At 44.5% G+C, this 21,165-nt stretch overlaps 1 protein-coding gene across 1 annotated transcript; it reads right to left on the reverse strand.

Annotated features, from left to right (window-relative positions):
* Positions 1–6,383: 6,383 nt before the first annotated feature.
* Positions 6,384–8,145, reverse strand: LOC120998567. Its single transcript, XM_040429279.1, has 2 exons — positions 6,489–8,145; positions 6,384–6,428 (listed from the first exon to the last, which is right to left on the reverse strand). The coding sequence occupies exon 1, from the start codon at positions 7,847–7,849 to the stop codon at positions 6,878–6,880; it is 972 nt and encodes a 323-aa protein (XP_040285213.1). The 5' UTR covers positions 7,850–8,145; the 3' UTR covers positions 6,384–6,428; positions 6,489–6,877.
* Positions 8,146–21,165: the final 13,020 nt, after the last annotated feature.

Below are 21,165 nucleotides of genomic sequence, written 5' to 3' on the forward strand. Positions count from 1 at the left end.
ACAATTTTGTGTAAAAAATGAAAATTTTATTTGTTTCGACTTCTTAGCATAAATTTTTTTTTTTTAAAACTAGGGGGTCAAATAACTCATTACACCCATAGATGAATACAATAAGGTGTCTAGTTTTCAAAATAGGGTCACTTTTGGGGGGGATTATATTATTCTGACACTTATAAGCCTCCTCTGCAAACTTGGCTTGTTGTAGGAAAAAATATGTACTTCAAAATTTTTAAAATGAATGTTAAAATGGTAAGTCTCCAAAATAAAAAAAATTGTTTTTTGTAAGTGCAGCCAAGATAAAGATGTGGAAATATATTTCTGATAAAAAATATTGAATAGTATTTATGTATGTATGTGAAATATTGCAGTTGAAAATAGGAAAATATGCAAATCTTTTTTTTTTTTTTTTATAGATTTTTACGTTTTTTTAAAAAAAGATACCACCTAAGTAAAGTACAATATGTGACTAGAAAACATTGTCAGAATTACTTTGATGTGCAAAACCTCTACGAAGTTATTCTGTGCTAAAGTGACACATGTCAGATTTCCAAAATCTGCCTTGGTCATTAAGGGCCAGACAAGCTTGGTCACTAAGGGGTTAAAACATGGCTGTTTTCTTCAAGAAATAGTACCACTCTGCGGGCTATATCTGGTATTGAAGCCCAGTCCGAATTGCGTTCCAGTTATGTGTTAATACTGTGATTCAACTTTGAGGCGAAGAACTGGGTCACTGACGACAGACTAGTTGCTATGGCTATATGGCCTAAAAACGTCATGCCTTTCCAAGTGGTTCTCAGGCAGCGCATCCCTAGCAACCAGTCTGTCTCCAGCTATAGGCCGGGCCTGTCTGTGGTCAGACATTTTCTCTGCCACAGGATCTGTTCACATTTATGTTGGGAGCCTCTGTCACAGGAAGAACAACCCTACATACAATGCTACTCTTCCGCCAACATGGCGGACACCACTACTTTACCCATAGCACCCTTCTGCTCCATGGGAGGTTTCTATCCTCCATAACCTTGCTTTAACCAAGGGATTTTTCCTATAATGATCGGAGGTTTATATAACATGTTCATTTTTCCCCAGAGTCAACAACCTACTATGCACAGGGAAAATCGGGATCGCCATGAAGGTCGTGGGCGGACTTGCCGTGTTCTGGATTATCTTTATCATCGGCTATGTTACCGGTTATTACGTTCACAAATGCAATAAAGTATAGAGTGCCAGTCCTCGGCGGTGGGGTGGTCTCTACCCTTGTGGAAATAATGCCATCTCTCCAAGAAGATGTTCTATCTCTCATCAAGAAAAGCTTTCAGGGTATTTCGTGGAAAGACAGCAAAAAAGCTATGGCTACATGCAAATATATTTTTGTACTACTATTTCTACTCCATTCTAGAATTATTGATATTGTTCAGTATGATGCTGGGCGTATGGCGATATATCACATCAGTGTCAGTAACTGGAAGCAACTGGAAACACCCATAGTATATTTCTCACTGGGGAAAATTTATCAGACTGGTGTGTAAAGTAGAACTGGCTTAGTTGCCCCTAGCAACCAATCAGATTCCACCTTTCATTTTCCAAAGGAGCTGTGAAAAAGGAAAGGTGGAATCTGATTGGTTGCTAGAGGCAACTAAGCCAGTTCTACTTTACACCAGTTTTGATAAATCTCCCCCACTGTCTCTATTCAAAGGATTTTCTGGGATTAAGACCTCCATACAAGGCTGTATGCATTTTGCGGTCCTCAAACTGCAGATCCACAGAATGCAGACACCAGCTGCGTGCATCTCTCAATTTCCATGGGGTCCAATGTCAAAATGCCTATTCTTGTCCACAAAATGGAGAAGAATAGGACATGTGAATGCAGATGGCAGACAGCATGATAGATAGATACATAGATAGATTGTTTTAAGGCCCCTTTGAAATAACTTCGTCCGATTCCAATAAAAATATGGATCAGATGCCGAAAAAAATATGGTGGTGTGCATGAGACTTTAAAAAAAAATTCTCCTTTTGGCGTTCATATTGTGCAGTATACCTGTACATACCTTACCGATTCCACTATCATCAGTCATTCCTTATTGTCCCTGCATGCACCTGTGCGGACCGCAATGACGACATCTGCTATAGACAGAATGTGACTGGCTGCAGCAGTCACTATGTCATTAGGTCATCATGTACTGTGAAACAGACGGGTCGCACCACACTAGTGGTGGGGGAAGGGAGCAGAATGGGTAAGGTAAGTACACTGCACACTTTAAAATATGTTGATTTTCAATTTGGAGCCCACACAGATTTTCTTAATCCCAGAAAACTCCTTTAAATAATGCATGATGCAAAGCTATAAAACTTCCTAATATACCTCTTCCACATCTCTGCTTGCTGTCAGGGAATGTAACCATTTAAAGGTTGATAAGCGTATGCAACTGCAGTTTGTTACAATGTATGAGTGTGGATTAGTCAGACCCAAGTCCAGGACAGTTTCCCCCCCCCCCCCCCCCCCCCACGCTAAAGCCACATTCAGACATGGCAGAATTGTAGTGGATTCTGAGCATAATTTGGTGAATGATACAGATTTGAAAATTTGCTGCATGCCAATTATGATGCAGAAATGTGCCATAATCGGAAATGGAAACTGTCCACTTCATTTAGACTTATACATTGTAACAGTTACTTTGTATGTATGAAATGTTTCCATTCACTGACATGAAGCCAAGATCGAGAAAATGTTGAGTGATGAAAGCCTTTGAGACAGTAGTTCCTTGAACAAAATTAAAGAGGGACTCCGCACTGAAGAGCATGCCATGCCACCCACACTGGAACTGAGCCACCAGGCCTTATAAGGTGGATGACACAGCCAGATCTTCAGGGGTGTAGACAATGGCCCGAAGTCACTGGACAGTCTTGTAGTGGAATGTTCTGTAAATAAGGATGTAGTGCTATTCTCACCTTGTACACTAGAGGGCAGCAGTGAATCACCTTTTTATCATCATCTGTGTTATATTCTGTTATCCTTCAGAAATCCTGTAATTTTACTTTCTGGTTCACATTTTATAGACTCAAAAATCAATAAAGGTATTTTATTTCACAGAAAAGTCTGTTTTATGCGCGGATATTTATATTCTAAAGTGCCAGTAAAGGCCTGCCATCCAGGAGAGACATACATGTTACTAGTATTCAATATATACTTTCTTGTCAGGTTTGGAAAAGCAATTTTCTAATTTCCTATCAGGGAATTCTAAGTTACTAGAGAGGGGACTGTGTTTTAAATTTTTGATCCAATACAGTGGGGTGCCCCTATCCGGCACCCTTATCTGTTAACCAGAAGGCATATTATCTGCATAGAGCTCCGGAGGACCTGTCCTGTCCTGTATTAAACAAACAACTCATTGGATCACATTTACTAATGTATCTGCGCCAGAAATTGGTGTACAAAGTAGCAAAATTTAGCGAATCTAGATACATTTGTAAATCTGGGCCAATTATTTAATTCGGCACAATGTAATACTGAGTTTCTCCTGTGGTGGCGCTATAGACTATGTCAACACTTGCCTCTGGATTCCTCCATAGTTTACAGCTGATCACTGGGGGTCTCAGGAGGGATTCTTCGTGAACGGCTTAGTCAGTGGCATATTGGGAAATGAAGGTGGCCTTGGAAAAAAAAATTAAAAAGCACCAAATTGATGGGTCTAAAATGGCAGCAGGAAGGGCCAACACAAATCAAGTGGGACCGATGCAAAAGGACACTCATCCTGACAATTATATGCAACTCTTTGGTCAAACAACAGTAATCTGCTTGGTGACCACCATGGAGACCAAGGGTACGTATACAAGAAGGCTCTCGTCATTCTCTACATCGACTGGTTAGCACAGCAGCCAGCTAAACTCTAAGAAGCCATCAATGCAAGCAACGAGAGGATTTACAAAGCCAACCAAGACTAATGAATAAATGCAGAACTATTAACCAATAAGAGGAGCACTATCAAATCATGTGATCGGGAAGAGGTTATGGCTTGTTCCTATGTACAGTATATAACTAATGTAATGTGTGGATGAGGAGCAACACTAGTGATGCCTCATATTGCATTGGCTTATGGCTCTTCATTGACATGCAGGCCCAGAATTCTGAGCTATCGAATAATATTTGGTGGCGGCCGGCCTCCAGATGGCATAACCTGACCAACCTACCAAGATCCTCAAAAGCCAATCTGCCACTACCCTAAAACTGGATTTACACGGGTCGACTGAGTGGCCGATTGTCAGGAAAGAAGTGTTCCTTCCCGACAGTCAGCTTCTTTCTCAGTGAAGGAGACATTTACATGCAGCGATCTCCTTCACTGTATGAGGACGAGGGATTGCCATAGCGATCCCTCGTCCTCATACAGAATCATGGCTTCTGTGCAGCACAATCCTGTTTAGACAACACGATCTGCTGCTTAGAAGCCATGATCGGTGGTGCCTGCATGAACGACAGGATCACAGATGAATAAGCGTTTCGCTCATTCATCTGGTGGCACATTTATATGGCCAGATTGTTGGGAACGAGCGTTCGCGATTCTCGGGCCATGTAAATGTACCCTAAAGGGGTTCTCCAGGAATTAAGAAAATGAAAATACTTAAATATTTCTTTATTATAAAAACATTCCCAAATACCTTTCATTAGCTATAATGGCTCATTTTGTCTGCGGAGCAATCATCAGGAGAAATAAAATGGCCGCCGTCCTATTAGTGCACACAAAACCTGTCCTAATCACACAGCAGGACAAGTTACTTCCCAACTCTGAGATAAAGAGCTGCCTCATCCTCGTCTCTGCTCTGCTTGTCAGGGATTATGATCCTGAATACAGCTGATAAGATCTTCAGCTAAATCTCTGTAGGAATGGAGTCCATGAGGAGACATGAAGTACAGAGAGGAGGGTGTGTCTGATGAGCAGCAGCACTTGTATGCAGTCTCCATTACCACAGCCCCCCATTACCACAGTCTGTCCTGTACATCCTCTCTGTACTTCATGTCTGCTCATGAACTCCATTCCTATATAGATTCAGCTGAAGATCTAATCAGCTGTATTCAAGATCATAATCCCTGACAAGTAGGAGAGGAGGATGAGGCAGCTCCTTAGCTCAGTGTTGTGAAGTAACTTGTCCTGCTGTGTGATTAGGACAGATTTTGTGTGTACTAATAGGACGGCGGCTATTTATCTTAATTCCCGGAGAGCCCCTTTAAGGACTCGTAGAAACTGTAAAAACCAGATAACCCCTCTAAGACATCAGGTTTTACAATTTGGAATTTAGATGGAATCTGATTGGTTATTTCTTCATCTTATTTATCTATCTGATTGTACACAAGATCCCCTTTATACAGAGAATGGGGTGTATAAATACATAGCTCGTCCAGTCTATTTCCATCCACACTTGTAGATACTATGTAAACCTAAGAGTGCCGCGATCCGTATGTTGCTGCTAAAGAAAGGACATGTCCAATCTTTTGTGCCGCAGTTGCACAGATCGGGAAGCACCTGGAAGCGTTTCTGTGCACTTTTGGAAGGACATGTACTATGTTTAGCCGCAACATGCGGATTGGAGACCAATTAAAGTCAACAAGTCCGCGCTGTGATGCGGGGTGCAGACAGCCTGTGTCAGTGTTTTGTGGTTTGCAAAATCGACATGGCCATATGAATGCACCGATAGATATGAAGTAAGATAGATATTAAGTGAGATAGGTATGAAATAAGATATGAAATAAGAGAAATAGATATCAAATAAGAGAAATAAATATGTGAAGATATATATATATATATATATATATAAACTCACAAATATCGCAGCAGCACAGTCAGACCACATGTACTGGGTGCAATTCCCCACAGAGGTTGGCTTCTCCTCCATGATACGTACTTTGCAAATAACGAGGCAGCACTTCCAGCTTTCGGTGACAGGGTGAAGACCCCAAAACTTTATTCCCAGCAACGTTTCGGCCTACTCAATGAGGCCTTATACTTGACAAAGGCCTCATTGAGTATGCCGAAACGTTGCTGGGAATAAATTTTTGGGGTCTTCACCCTGTCACCGAAAGCTGGAAGTGCTGCCTCGTTATTTGCAAAGTATATATATATATATATATATATAGATAGATAGATAGATAGATAGATAGATGTACAGGTATATATATATTATTTTTATCTGTATACACTGACTATCATTTCACATTCAGCAAAAACAAATCCCATTTACAATACAATGAATATACTCAGTAATGGAGCATATGGGAGTCTTTAATTTTAATGTAAAGGATTTTAAAAAAATGTGTTGGAGGTAAAGAACACTGCTCTCATGTCCCATTGATTGGCACATAACCTACAACAGGGTGATGACGTTTTATTTTCATACAAAAATGGGCAGCCATGGAGGGCTATCCAGTTTGGGATCTACTCCTGTCCATATGATTAGCTGGTATATAGGACATGGCCCCTATGTACTTGCTCATAGACCTCCTGCTATCAGCTTATTATATCTCTATACAGTATATGATATGACAAGGTTTTACCTAAAACAGAAAAACAGACAAGATCTTCAATAAGCAGAAGTACTGTATGACTACAATATATACAATATTATTATATCTACACACGAACATAAATACTGGGAAAGTCAAAATCGGGAATATAACCCCCTTCACATTCAAAATGTGTTGTATTTAAGACAGTAGAAGGGTAGGTAAGAAAAGTCATAGGTATACACATTGGTCTTACGAAGTGTCCTCCCGCTTTTGTAAGCTACAACTTCCTACATGCTAGGATTTGTAGTTTCAATGCAGGTTGGAGACGACTGATGTGGTCCTTGACTTTTGATTCACTCTGTAGGTCCATAATTTTGTCTCTCAATCTCCATCATAAACAATTTTAATGGAGGTGTCCTGTTCTGTAAGGGGACATTTCAAGGTCTCAGAGGTAGGAGAAAATAAAGCAGCATTGACTTGTACAATCCAATTAATAATCCTCTGATGGGTGTATTGGTCCGTTTCTCCTATATTCATCTCAAACCCTAATTCTATGTCCACCTCAGCATTCTCACTCCAGGTATAAGTTCCAAAGGCTGAGTCTCCAGAAGACTGTTTCTCTATACCCTTCTTCCCAATAGTAAGTTCCTCAGAGCTTCTCCAGGTAGAAATACCTTTCCTGGTGGCCTTGCTCCAGTTAAGACATTTCTGTGACTTGCCAACTGTCCTTCTAAGGCTGTCAGGAACCTGTTGGGCTTTGGTGTCTTTACCATCATTTCTGGGAGTAAGGACCAGGAGACATGATCCATAGAGGTCTGGGGTCTCAGCCTTCTTTACTGGTGACCTACCTAAGTCATCTAAACCAAAGGTGTTGAGTTCCCAGCAGCCAAGATTTACTACACAACCTGGATAAGAAACTGGTCTGAAAGCATCCCCTTGATTTGCAGATTGAAGGCTTTCTTTCTCTGGGTTCCTTGAACATCCACTTGACCTCCACCCCTCTTCTTGCACAGGTACCCTGGATAGAGTCTCACTCAAGAGAAGACTGGGCTGCTTGGATATGAAGCTGTCTGTTCCCATTGAAATTATAGGTGGCAGGAACTGATTTTGGACTACAGCATTTTTCTTGAGCATCCTTCCAGTTCCTGAGGGACCTCGTACAGCCAGAATGGAAGAGGTCACCTCACCAGATGACATCGTCTTCCCTTCATGTGGTCTACAGCTGGATGTTTTATGGAAACGATTTGCAGAATAAGAAACTTTCCCATGGTTTGCTCCGCATTTCCCAGACATCATTTCACTTTTTGGTTTCTTCTTCCTATCAGACCAGGCAAGTTTCCTTTGCGGCAGCATCTTGCAGTTTAGTAGCTCATAAAAAAGCACTTCACTTCTCCAGGGAACTGCAAACAAACTGTCAACCTGAGCTGCTCCGCATTGTGCTTGTCAGGGACTTGTGATCATTACACAAAACACCTATTCATTTTATAGTCCTCGCTGACGTCAGCAGGAAACTCAAGATCCTTTCTCTTCTTTCTGCAGAGGCTCGCATGAGCTGGCACACATCATGATTAATGCAGGCTCGCTCCTGTGGACAGTTAGCACCACCTTACAGCAGCAGGTAATCACTCATATTTTTATAGGCAAGCTGTTACACATGCAGTAAGTTGGTTGTGTGGGGTTTCGATCTGGTAGATAGGGTAAGCGGGCGCAATACAGAGGCAAAATTCAAGTTCTTAACTCAAAATGTCAGTGTTTATTCACACTTGAAGCAATGGTACAAAACAGCACGTAACTTTGCCGTCTTGGTGTTAATTCACACACAATGGAAAGTTCATATAACACAAGTCACCTTGCTGGCAGTTCGTTCTGTCTCCAGTAGTCCACAGCAGGCTTTAGGGGGCCTGTTTCCCCAGCATGCGGCTCTCAGCCCTCCAGCACGGCACAAAGCCTTAGATCCCAAAAACAGAGACATCTCTGCTGAGACCAGCTGCCTATTTAAGGACAGCCAGGTGCTGCCAAAACCCGGACCGGCACTTAAACTCCGGTCAGTTATTTGACCTCACCTGGCTGGAAACCAGCCCAGCCGCACTGGATTATGGAAGTGCGTCCAGAGACGGTCCGAGAACCCATTCATGTTCCAACTAACAAACTCCCTGGCCTCCTGAACCAAAACCCGATCACCCAGGTTAAAGATCCGGACCCAAGCCTGCCGATTATAGACCCGACGCTGGGCTCGCTGAGCTGCCTCCATATGCTCCCTAACAAGAGGCAACACTGTCTCTATCCAATCTTGCATCTGGGTATTGTACTCAATTACTTTTATGTGGAGTGGCTTGTTGTTTCCACACCTCTTTGGCCATGTCCAAGAGACCGCGAGGGTGTCTGCCATATAGCAGTTCGAAGGGCGAGAACCCAGTAGAAGCCTGGGGTATCTCTCGCACTGCGAACATGAGATAGGGCAGAAGGAGGTCCCAGTCCTTCTCCTCTTTAAACGCTACCCGTTTCAACATATTTTTTAATGTTTGGCTAAACCGTTCTACCAGACCGTCCATTTGCGGATGATAAACAGACATCCGTAGTTGTTTTATGTGCAGCAACTTAGAGTTCCCTCATTACCTTGGACATAAAAGGGATCCCTTGGTCGGTCAGAACCTCTTTAGGTAGTCCTACTCGGGAAAACATCTCCATTAACTCCTTAGCTATGAATTTGGCCGAGGTATGTCACAGTGGCACCGCCTCCGGGTACCGAGTGGCGTAGTCTAGAATGACTAAGATGTGTTGATGCCCTCTGGCGAACTTCGGTACTGGGCCTATGAGGTCCATAGCTATTTGGTCAAACGGTACTTCGATAATCGGGAGAGGTACTAGGGGACTACGGAAATGAGTCTGGGGGCTAGTTATCTGGCAGGTCGGGCAAGACTTACAAAAATCTTCCACTTTTTTTAATATGCTGGGCCAGTAAAAATGCTGTAGAATACGATCCTGAGTTTTATGCAGCCCCAAGTGACCCCCGAGAACGTGTTGGTGGGCTAGATCTAACACAAGCTTGCGATAAGCCTTGGGGACCACCAACTGTTCAATATGCTCACTCCGTAGTTGGTTTACCTGATACAACATATTCTGATGAACCACAAGATGGGGAAACACTGACTCTGCCCCAGGTTGTTGTGGTTCACCATCTACTAATTAACACATTTTCCCAGGCGCGGGATAGGGTTGGGTCCCGACGTTGGGCGGTACCAAAATTATCCCCGGAGACATTGAGGTCTGCTAATTGAGGACCCAGTGCCACTTTTGGGGTACCTTCTGCACACAGCTTCCTGGCATATAGCGACTGACGGTAGCCATAGTTAGTATCCATGGACTCCACCTGATGGGGACAGTCAGCTCTTACATGGCCCGGCTCCTGACACCACCAGCAGACTATCGGAGCCAGGTCCGTAGAGGGTACACCCTGGGTCGGTTAGTTGGTACAAGTCGCCGGATCTGGGATGGAGATTTACGGGGTTTGACTGCTCCCCTCCCAAAAGAACCCCCATAATAGTCTTAGTAGCCTCGTAGCGCTCCACCAGGTCCACCATTTCTAGGGCGTTGCCAGGAGACACCTGGCCGATCCAGTGCTGGAGAGGGGGTGGCAGAGCCCTCCAGAAACATATCAGCCAATAGTCTATCCAGCATAGCCGTGGGACTAAGCATATCAGGCTGTAGCCACTTTTGGTGGAATAAGTCATAATACTGAGTCCTCGCAGGCTCAGCCGGCTTAAACCCCCACTGATGTACCCACTGGGCCCGGACCAACACATTCACCCCCAGTCTTGCCAAAATCTCACCCTTTACTTTTTTGTTGTTGGATGCTTTATCGTCCGGCAAGTCGAAATACACCCGCTGGGAATCAGATGCCAGGAATGAAGCTAAGACCTCAGCCCACTGGTCACAGGGTAGCTTTTCCCTGATGGCCACCTTCTCATACATCGCCAGGTAGGTTTCGATGTCGTCTGCGGGGGTCATCTTAGGAATCGCGGCACGGACTGCTTTGCGGGCATGGTGGATGCTCGGGGTTGCTACTGCTGTCTGCAAAGCCATCACATGTTGTAGCAGCAACTGGTTAGTCTCCTGCTGCTGCTTATTAGCCTCACGTTGCTGCAGATTTGTCTCTCGCTGCTGCAGATTAGCCTCCATGAGGGCCTTCACAACAGCCTCCATTTTGTCGTGGTTGTAATACAGCTGGTTTAATGTATGACATACAAGTGTGCCTGAAAAATGCAGAAACCAAAAATATCGGCGTTCACGCCAGCCTCACTGCTCTTGCTCGCATCATCCACCAATTATAGGGTTTCGCTGTGGTAGATAGGGTAATCAGGCGCAGTACAGAGGCAAAGTTCTTAACTCAAAACGTCAGTGTTTATTCACACTTGAGGCAATTGCACAAAACATCACGTAACTTTGCAGTTTTGGTGTTAATTCACACACAATGGAAAGTTCATATATTGTAACACAAGTCACCTTGCTGGCAGTTCTGCCTCCAGTAGGCCACAGCAGGCTTTAGGGGGCCTGGTTCCTCAGCATGCGGCTCTCATCCCTCCAGCACGGCACAAAGCCTCAGATCCCAAAAACAGAGACATCTCTGCTGAGACCAGCTGCCAAAACCCGGACCGGCACTTAAACTCCGGTCCGGTATTTGACCTCACGTGGCTGGAAACCAGCCCAGCCGCACATGCTGGGAGGAAAATACCTGCCTTGCCAGACACACACAACCCCTCACTGTGTCAGTTGTTAGACAATTGAGGATTTGGCCTTCATGATGTTTGCAATCCTTTACTAATCTATTTAACTTAAAGGTTATTTGTCCATTTAAAGAGGTATTCCGGTTTTAATAATTACATAAATTTATGTAGAGAATAGGATGTTGATAAATATACATTTTTAAAAAATTTTGCTTGCAGACTTTATTATATCCATACAGTAGCTTTTCACTAAAGAAAAAAAAAATGGTATGGCCCATTTTAGTGCAGTAAAATGCATCTATAGAAGAGCTGGATAGGAGTAAACATGACGTGTGTGTTGCATTTGTTTAGGTTTTTTTTGTTTGGTTTTTTTACATAAAGGGGTCCGCTTTTTTTTATTTATATCGATGATCCTTCCTCAGGATAGGTCATCAATATCAGATCAGCGGGCAGCCGACCCCTGGCACCCCTACCGATTATTTGTTTGAAGAGAAAGCAGCGCTTGTACAAGCACTGCCTTGCCATCAGTGTTCACTTGCTCGCCGATGCAACCGCAGCGGTGAGCAGGTGTAATTACAAGAAGCCGTCCCATTTACTTCAATGGGACAGCTCGGTAGTATTCACTTGAACAGGAAGGAGCCATTCTATTGAAGTGACTGGGATGGCTGAGATGTAATTACACCTACTCACCACTGCAGTTGCGACGGCGAACAGGTAAACAATGAAGAGAAGGCAGAGCTTGTACAAGCGTTGCTTTCTCTTCAAACAGCTGATCTGCTGGTGTGCTGATCTGATATTGATTAAAAAAAGCGGAAAACCTTTTTAAACTTTATTAACAACATGACAACAACACCTAGAGACATGCAGCCATTATAAAACATAACCTACAGGCAGGTGGCCATGTAAATACACACAGTAATGTAACCACTGTAATGACCACAATGAAATAATTATTCAAGCACTGGTCTTATTTACTTATCACATGAATGTGTCCTGTGTGTTCATGCAGTACATGTATGTTATTTAACACTGATTGCGTACTGAATGTCAGGGATTATATGATGTGAAGTGGACACATGACTGATATCATGTTTCAGTTAGGCCATGGATACATTACACAGGACAGCATATACAGCATATAGTGGTCAACTGCCTGATATAAGAAAGGTATGTATGTAGAATCTTAAATGCTTGCATATTAGAAAACGGTGTGATTTCCTATTATATAAAGTTAAATAAAAAAATAAAAACTGGAATACCCCTTCCCGACATATGACGTAATAATACGTCATGGGCGACAAGTGACTTGCCGTATTTTGACGTACTATTATGTCATGGTGATCGGGTGGACACCGGAGCGGTGCGCGCCCGATCACTGCAGGGGCCCGGCAGTCCCTGATAGCCAGGCCCCTGCTGTATCTGCCGGCATTGCTTCAAAAGCCGATGCTGGCGGACTAACTCCTTCTATGCCCTAATAAAATGTACAAAATGATGCCAACATAAAGTAGACATATGGGGAATGTTAAGTAATAGATATTTTATGAGGTATCACTTTCTGTTTTAAAAGCAGAGAAATAGATATTTTGAAAATTGCGAATTTTTTTAATTTTTTTTGTCATTTTAAGGTGAAATATATTGAATCAAATTTATGAAGTACAATGTGTCACGAGAAAACAATCTCAGAATGGCTTGGATAAATAAAAGTGTTCCGAAGCTATTACCACATAAAGTGACATGTCAGATTTGCAAAAAATGGCCTGGGCAGGAGGGCGAAAACTGGCCCAGGGTGGAAGGGGTTAATGTAAAAAAAAAAACGCAATTAGACTTACCGGTAATTCCGTTTCCTTGAATCCACCATGACGGCCCACATTGACCCTTGACCTCTGTAGGGGCAGGAACACATAGAGAGTTTAAGAACCCCCCACCCCTCCACCTCCTCAGTGCTTTACAATTACCCGAAAGGTGGAACAAAAAGTAAAAGGATATTGATTCATACCCTTAAACTCCTATTAATCTTATGCATGTATATATAACTATATACATATATATATATATTATTATTTTTTATTTTTTTTTGGGAAGGGGAATAGTATGGGCCGTCATGGTGGATTCAAGGAAACGGAATTACCGGTAAGTCTAATTGCGGTTTTTCCATTTCATCCACCATGACGGCCCACATTGAGATATATCAGATAACTAAGTGGGTGGGGATATCGCCTGTAAAACCCTCCGGCCGAAAAGAGCTTCATTCGAGTCCGGAAGATTAAGACGATAATGTCTTACAAAAGTATTAGCGCTTGACCAGGTTGCGGCTTTACAGATCTGGTCCAGCGAGACCCCTCCTTTCTCGGCCCAAGAGGAGGCAGTGGCCCTAGTAGAGTGGGCCTTAACATTACCAGGACTGGGCTTGTTCTGAATCCTGTAACAGCATTCAATGGTGGATCTGATCCATCTGGCTATGGAAGACCTAGCTAACTTCTTTCCCTTATTTCTTCCTGAAAACTGAATAAGGAGATTGTTATCAACCCTAAAATCCTTGGTAGAATCCAGGTAATGGATAACTATATCCCTAACATCTAAGAGATGAAACTTATCGCTAGACCCTGTATACTCGGATTTAGGGATAGAGGGTAGGAAGATCTCCTGTTCTCGATGAAAAGATGAGACTACTTTAGGGAGAAAACCTGGATCGAGAGTTAGACGGATGTGATCTTTGCTGATCTGGAGGTAGGGCTCTCTACAAGAAAGGGCCTGGATCTCTCCAATACGTCTGGCTGAGGTGAATGAAATCAAAAAAGCAGTCTTCAGGGAAAGGTGTTTTAAAGAGATTTCCGACGATGGTACAAAGGGAGGTTTTGTTAGGCCTTCTAGGACGATGTTAAGATCCCAAGTAGGAGCTCTGGATCTCAGAAAGGGTCTCAATCTTGAAACCGCTCTAAAGAACCTCCTGATCATCTGTGATTGGCTAGGCTGCAGTCGTAGAAGGAGCTGAGGGCAGAAATTTGGACCTTCAGAGTACTAGGTCTCAGGCCTAATTCCAGGCCGCACTGTAGAAAGTCTAAAAAACTATTGATGGGAGGAGAGGAGGTGTCTGGGCGCTCAACTCCTAACCAAGAACAGTATTTCTTCCAGATCTTATGGTAGATGGAGGAAGTCACCTTTTTCCTACTAGCCCTCAGAGTAAGTATCACCTTTTCCGAAAGACCCCTGCTTCTTAACGTCTCGCTCTCAGGATCCAGGCTGACAGCTTGAATATACCTGGGTCTGGATGAAGAAGAGGGCCCTGGACTAGAATATCCCTCTGGAAAGGAATCTCCCACGGATCTTCTAGCGATAGCTGTTTTAGAGTGGAGAACCAACTCCTCTTTGGCCATAGAGGGGCTATTAGGATGAGAGTAGTTGGTTCCCCTAGGAGCCTCTGGACAACCCGAGGTAATAGAGGTATTGGGGGAAAGGCGTAGGCTAGTTTCCATTTCCAATGTATTGACAGGGCATCGATTGCCCATGGTCTGTCTTCTAGGTTTAGGGAGCAGAAACATTCTACCTGCGTATTTCTTCTGGAGGCGAATAAGTCTACCTCCGGACGGCCCCATCTTTCTGAGATCTTCTGGAAGATATTCCTGTTCAGAGACCATTCTCCTGGATCTATTGTCTCTCTGCTCAGGAAGTCTGCTACTGTATTTTCGCAGACCCTTAGGTGGATGGCGGAGAGAGATAAAGCGTTCTCTTCTGCCCAGGAGAAGATTCTTCTTGCTATCGCACCCAGAGGCCGTGACCTTGTCCCTCCTTGGTGTCGCAGATAAGCCACCGTTGTGGTATTGTCGGACATTATTCTTAGGTGTCGCCCTTTTAAAAGACTCTCTCCTTTTAATAATGCTTCCAGGACTGCGTACAGCTCTCTGTAGTTGGAGGATCTGTCTCTTATCTCGGCTGGCCAGGTACCCTGCAGAAGATGATCTCCTATCTTTGCTCCCCAGCCTCCGAGGCTTGCGTCCGTGATTACCTGAACGGCCGGATGGTTCTGCCACTGTAGGCCTCCGAGCAGTCTTCTTTTTACTTTCCACCAATCCAAATCTGTTTTTACGACCTGTGGGATCCAGGAAATCCTGTCTAAACTTACTTGCTTTCCGTCCCAAATACTTAAGATCCAACTCTGGATCACCCTTGTGTGGCTTTGGCACCATGCAACCGAGGGAATGCAGGCGGTTAGGCTTCCAAGGAGACTCATGGCCTTTCTGATGGAGCAATTGCGAGCCCTCTGGAACGTTCAGATTTTTTCTGTCAGCGCAGTAGCCTTGTCCTGAGGGAGGAAGGTTTTCAACAGGGATGAGTCCAATTCCACACCCAGGAACCTTATTCTCCTGGATGGGATTAGGGTGGATTTTTTTATATTTATGATCCAGCCGAGATTTTTTAAGAATTCCGAGAATCTTTGGGTTGCCAGAAGGTTTTCGGATTCTGTCTTGCCCAGAATTAAGAAGTCGTCGAGATATGGGATGATTGTAATTCCTTCCTGACGAAGGTAGGCCACCATCTCTACCACGACTTTTGTGAAGACCCTGGGAGCCGAGGAAATACCGAAAGGGAGGGCGACATATTGAAAGTGATGGATCGACCTGTCCGGTCCCCTTAGAGCGAATCTTAGATATTTCTGGGAGAGATGATGAATAGGGACATGGTAGTAAGCGTCCTTTAGATCGATTGACGACCTGAACGCCCCTTTCTGGATCAGAGGGATTGTGGATGGGATGGTTTCCATCCTGAACCTCCTGTATAGAATAGACCTGTTTAGGGGTTTTAGGTTTATTATAGTGCGAAAAGATTGGTCTGGTTTTTTTACTAAAAAGAGGCTGGAATAAAACCCTCTCTTTTCCTCTGGGATAGGGACCTTTAGAAATACCCCTAGATCTAAGAGGTCCTGGACGCCCTGCCAAATTTTCGGAAGTTCTGATTTGCGCTGAGGTGAGATGCAGAATCTTCTTGGGGGGACTGATGTGAATTCTATCTTGTAGCCCTGAGAGATTACGTTTAGAACCCAGGGATTTGAGGTTACCTGTTTCCAGGAAGATAGAAAACCCATCAGTCGCCCCCCTACCCTGGCGTCATTGCTGTTTATTTTGTCTATTCTGGGGATTGAGGATGAAGCCTCTTCCTCTCCCCCCTTTTGGATAGCTCCATCGGGCAGACTTCCCTTTCCCCCTGTAGGATCTCTGCTGAGGCTGGAATTGACGAAAGGGCTTCTTTTTTGATTCTTTGTCCTCTGGAAAACCCTTCTTCTTGTCTGCTGCTCCCTCTAGGATCTTATCCAGAGTGGGACCGAAGACAAATTCCCCTGAAAAGGGGATAGAACAAAGTTTGGCCTTGGATGCCTCTTCCCCAGACCAGGCTTTCATCCATAATGCCCGCCGGGCTGCATTAGAAAGAGCAGCATCTTTGGCTGAGAAACGGATGGACTCTGCTGAAGCATCGGCCAAAAACGCTGTGGCGGAGCGGAGAAGAGGGAGAGAATCCCTGATCTCTTCTCTTGGAGTCTTGTTTTTTAGATGTTCGTCCAGTTCTCCTAGCCATATATACATCGCCCTGGCAATGGAGGTAGCAGCAATATTAGTTTTTACCCCGAACATAGCCGACTCCCAGGATTTTTTTAGGAGCCCATCTGCCTTTCTATCCATAGGGTCGCCCAACTGTGAGGAGTCTTCAAAGGGTAGGGCGGTCTTCTTTACTACCTTGGCCACCTGTAAATCGACTTTAGGGGTCTGATTGTATAATTTGCTTTCAGTCGGGTCAAAGCAGAGTCTGTTTCTGAATTCTTTGGGAACGCCTAATCTCTTCTCCGGGACTGACCACTCCTCCATTATCATCTCTCTTATATTTTCATTGATAAGAAAAACTATTGAATATTTAGATCTAAGACCCCCAAACATCTCATCCTGTACCGTACGGGGCCTAGGGGTATCCTCAATTCCCATTGTGGATCTGACTGCTCTTAGCAACTCCTCCATTTCGTCAGCGGAGAAAAAATATTTTTTATCCTCGTCCAAAATTTCCCCGTCAGACAAGGGTTCCTCATTAGGAAATTGTCTGGATGAGGCGGAGGCCACTTCAACATCTTCACCATCAGAAGAGGAGATAACGGACAGTTTGCGTTTCTTAGAAGGGTTGGGGTTGCTAGCGGGGGCAGACAAGGTGGCTAAAGAAGACTTAATCTCGTCCGCAATAAAGGACTTCATTTCAGAGAGTATATCTGGTTGTTCTTCCTTCCATATTTCCGTTGTGCAAGGTTTGCACAGCCTTTTTTTTGTAGTTCTCAGGGAGATGCTTGGAACAAGCACAGCATTTTAAGAGTTTAGGTTTTGTTTTTGACTCCTTGCTGCCCTGGAGAGAGGAAGCAACCAGATATGCCAAAATTAGTATTTCAAGATAAAGAATCTGAAATACACACCCCCCAGAAGGGGACTCACGGTACTGGTGGCAGTAGGATCAGGACCTTCCTGGCGGGGAGCAGGTGTCTCAGACATCGCGGTGTAGCAGGCGAAGGGCCGGAAGGAACCGCGGCCTTTTCTTTTTTTAAAAACCCGGCGTCTGACGTCATCTAGCTGCGCCCCTGGTGACGGCGTGGGCCTGCGCAGCACCAGCCTACTAGAGGATACGTGCGTCGCCCGGCCCGCCTCCAGAAACGCTCCATGCGCCGCACCTGCTCCCCCTGCCGGTCACAAGCGCTTGGCCCGCCTCCAGAAGGAAGGGACGCCGAGCGCGGCGCGCGAGATGTCCAGTAAAGCCGGCACCCCCGACTGCTTCCTCAAGGAGGGAAGGAAGTTCAAAGGTATGGGAGGACCGCAGGCCTCGGCATAGGCCAAGACGAGGGTCCTTGATGCTCCAAGCTGGCCAGCCTTAGCCCATGCCGCGGGAGGCCAGCTGGAGAACCTGTAAAGAAATAAAGTTGTTATCCTTCTTAAAGGAGGATCCTCTCCACGTGTTGGCCCCTGTAGGGGCAGGAAAGCACTGAGGAGGTGGAGGGGTGGGAGGTTCTTAAACTCTCTATGTGTTCCTGCCCCTACAGAGGTCAAGGGTCAATGTGGGCCGTCATGGTGGATGAAATGGAAAATCAAGCAACTTTGCAAACTATAGTAAGGAAGGACCGACACTCACTCGTAGTCTTCTTGCATAAATCTTAACTGTAACTGTTTTAGGAATGCACAGGTTTGTGCTGAAACGCGTCACATTTAACCAATATGTGGCAATAAACAATTTATGCAAGAAGACTACGAGTGAGTGCCGGTTCATTATTACTATTGTTTATTCGGACCCTTCCCTAGGACACGTGCACCACACCGCCATAACCGGAGTGCCGACTGATACATATTGAAACTTTGCAAATATTGAATATATCATGTTTTATGTATACAGCTACTATGCAGATCTAGGTATCTCCATAATAATATACTACAAACCCTGTGTGGCCCAAACCCCCAGACAGGTATTACTTTCTTCCATTCTGCCCATTATTAATTCAATATACTGTACCTGCTTCAATATTTTCAAGATCTCCACTTGCGGTCAGTGAATAGAAACATTCTGGTTTTTATCAAGAGACTGAAAAACTGTATGGACTTGATGCACATCCTACTTCTGAAAGTTTGCTAGAGCTATATGTAGCATAGGCTTCAGACAAGGGGACATCAACCTCCGGTATACCAGATGTTGTAGAACTACAACTCCCAAAATGCTCAATTCACTTCTATGGAGTTCCGACAACAGCCGAGCAAGTGTAGGTGCCGGGACCACAACAGCTGATGTGGGAAAGGTTGCTGATCCCGGGTCTAGGCAGGATGATGTGAGCTTCAAGGGGTTGGCCCCTTACGTACAGTATAATTTGTACAGGAGAGCGGATAATAGGGATAGCTATGCAAATTACTACTATCTAGTTCTGCCCCATTTTCTACCCTTCTAAAGCCACACCTGCTTGGATTCCAAGTCTTCTCCGCATACAGCACTGCCACTTCCATCTGGGAAATGGCCACTGATGGAGGGTTACATGACACGACCATGTCCATCAATACCTCCCACTAAAACACACTGCACCCGGGACAGCTTCCTGTTCATCCAGGACCCTTGCCTAGAAATAAAACCGGTGCACGAGCAGTGTATTTTAATAGGAGGCACTGATGGTCAAGGTCTTGTGCCCCTGCATTAGCATCCATTGACAGAATAAGAGGCCGGGGAGTAGATTGTGAGGGCGTGGCTTCAGAAAGGGAGAAAACAGGGCATAACTTCTGAAGACTACTACTAACCACTCTCCAGTACTGAATAAATATACGAGGTATATATATCCCACAATGGCCAACCCCTTTACAGCAAGGACACCGCATTGATACATTTTACCTGTGCTGATACATTGTTGCAAACTGTTAGGAGAGCTCAGTGCTGCTGCTACCTATAGCTCCAAGTGGATTACCTTCACGGGATACAGTCCTAGCACAGTCCTTAGCACTGTATAAGGCTACTTTCACACTTGCGGCAGAGAGATCCGGCAAGCAGTTCCGTCGCCGGAACTGCCTGCCGGATCAGGCAAAACGTATGCAAACTGATGGCATTAGTAAGACTGATCAGGATCCTTATCAGTCAAAAAAATGCATTGAAATGCCGGATCCGTCTTTCCGGTGTCATCCAGCAAAACGGATCCGGCATTTATCTATTTTCACCTTTTTTTCAGTCTGCGCATGCGCAGACCGGAAGGATGGATCCGGCATTCCGGTATTCTGAATGCCGGATCCGGCACTAATACATTCCTATGGGAAAAAATGCCGGATCCGGCATTCAGGCAAGTCTTCAGTTTTTTTCGCCGAAGATAAAACCGTAGCATGCTACGGTTTTCTCTTTTGCCTGATCAGTCAAAATGACTGAACTGAAGACATCCTGAACGGATTACTCTCCATTCAGAATGCATGGGGATATACCTGATCAGTTCTTTTCCGGTATAGAGCCCCTGTGACGGAACTCTATGCCGGAAAAGAAAAATGCTAGTGTGAAAGTACCCTAAGATTCTAGAAACATGGCTGCTTTCTTACAGACTTAGCGCCACTTTTGCCCATGAAAGGTCTGGCAGTGCATCATTTAAGTGAAAGTGACCGAGTTGCAATAGCAGAAACAGCCTATAGCCAGGACTGGTGCGGTTACTGGAAGAAAGCAGCCATGTTGAACCTCATGCAACCCCTTTAAGAAAATAAATCACAGCACTTCTGATTGTTTTATTTGCTGCACGTGCTGACTCAGTCACATAGCACATACAGAAATAAACCAGTATGAAAAGTCCTGACACCATCCCCTGTGCATACCTCTAGAGAGCTTATCAGGGGCGGCGTACTATGTACATTAGTCTGTTCAGGCTGTATTGACACCTTTCCTTTTCATGTCTGATCTGCAGCAGCCATTACTACATAAGCTAATAATTACTCACAAGAAAAGAATTAAGGTCACTGGTCACATGCTCCTTAAGGCCCCTTTCACACGAGCGAGTTTTCCGCACGGGTGCAATGCGTGACTTGACTGCATAGCACCCGCACTGAATCCTGACCCATTCATTTCAATGGGTCTGTGCACATGAGCGTTGTTTTTCACGCATCAGTTCTGCATGAGAATCGCAGCATGTTCTATATTCTGCGCTTTTCATAGAAGTGAATGGGGCTTCAGTGAAAAACGCATTTAATCCGGATGGTTACTAGATGTCGTTTGTAAACCTTCAGTTTTTTTTCACTTGCATGAAAAACACATCAAAACTGATTGCACTAACGTGGAAAAAACTGAAACACGGAACGCAATTGCAGACAAAACTGACTGAACTTGCTTGCAAAATGGTGGGACTTTCACTGAACGCACCCTGAACAAATCTGTATTGTTCGTGTGAAAGAGGCCTAAATCACAGCAAATACAGAATGACTTCCGTTT

This window comes from Bufo bufo, chromosome 1 (assembly GCF_905171765.1).
Source record: "Bufo bufo chromosome 1, aBufBuf1.1, whole genome shotgun sequence".
NCBI lineage: Eukaryota > Metazoa > Chordata > Amphibia > Anura > Bufonidae > Bufo > Bufo bufo.

What these genes read in the sequence shown, in the direction of transcription:
- LOC120998567 (XM_040429279.1), bottom strand. Translation starts at nt 7,849, where the DNA reads ATGCTGCCGCAAAGGAAACTTGCCTGGTCTGATAGGAAGAAGAAACCA.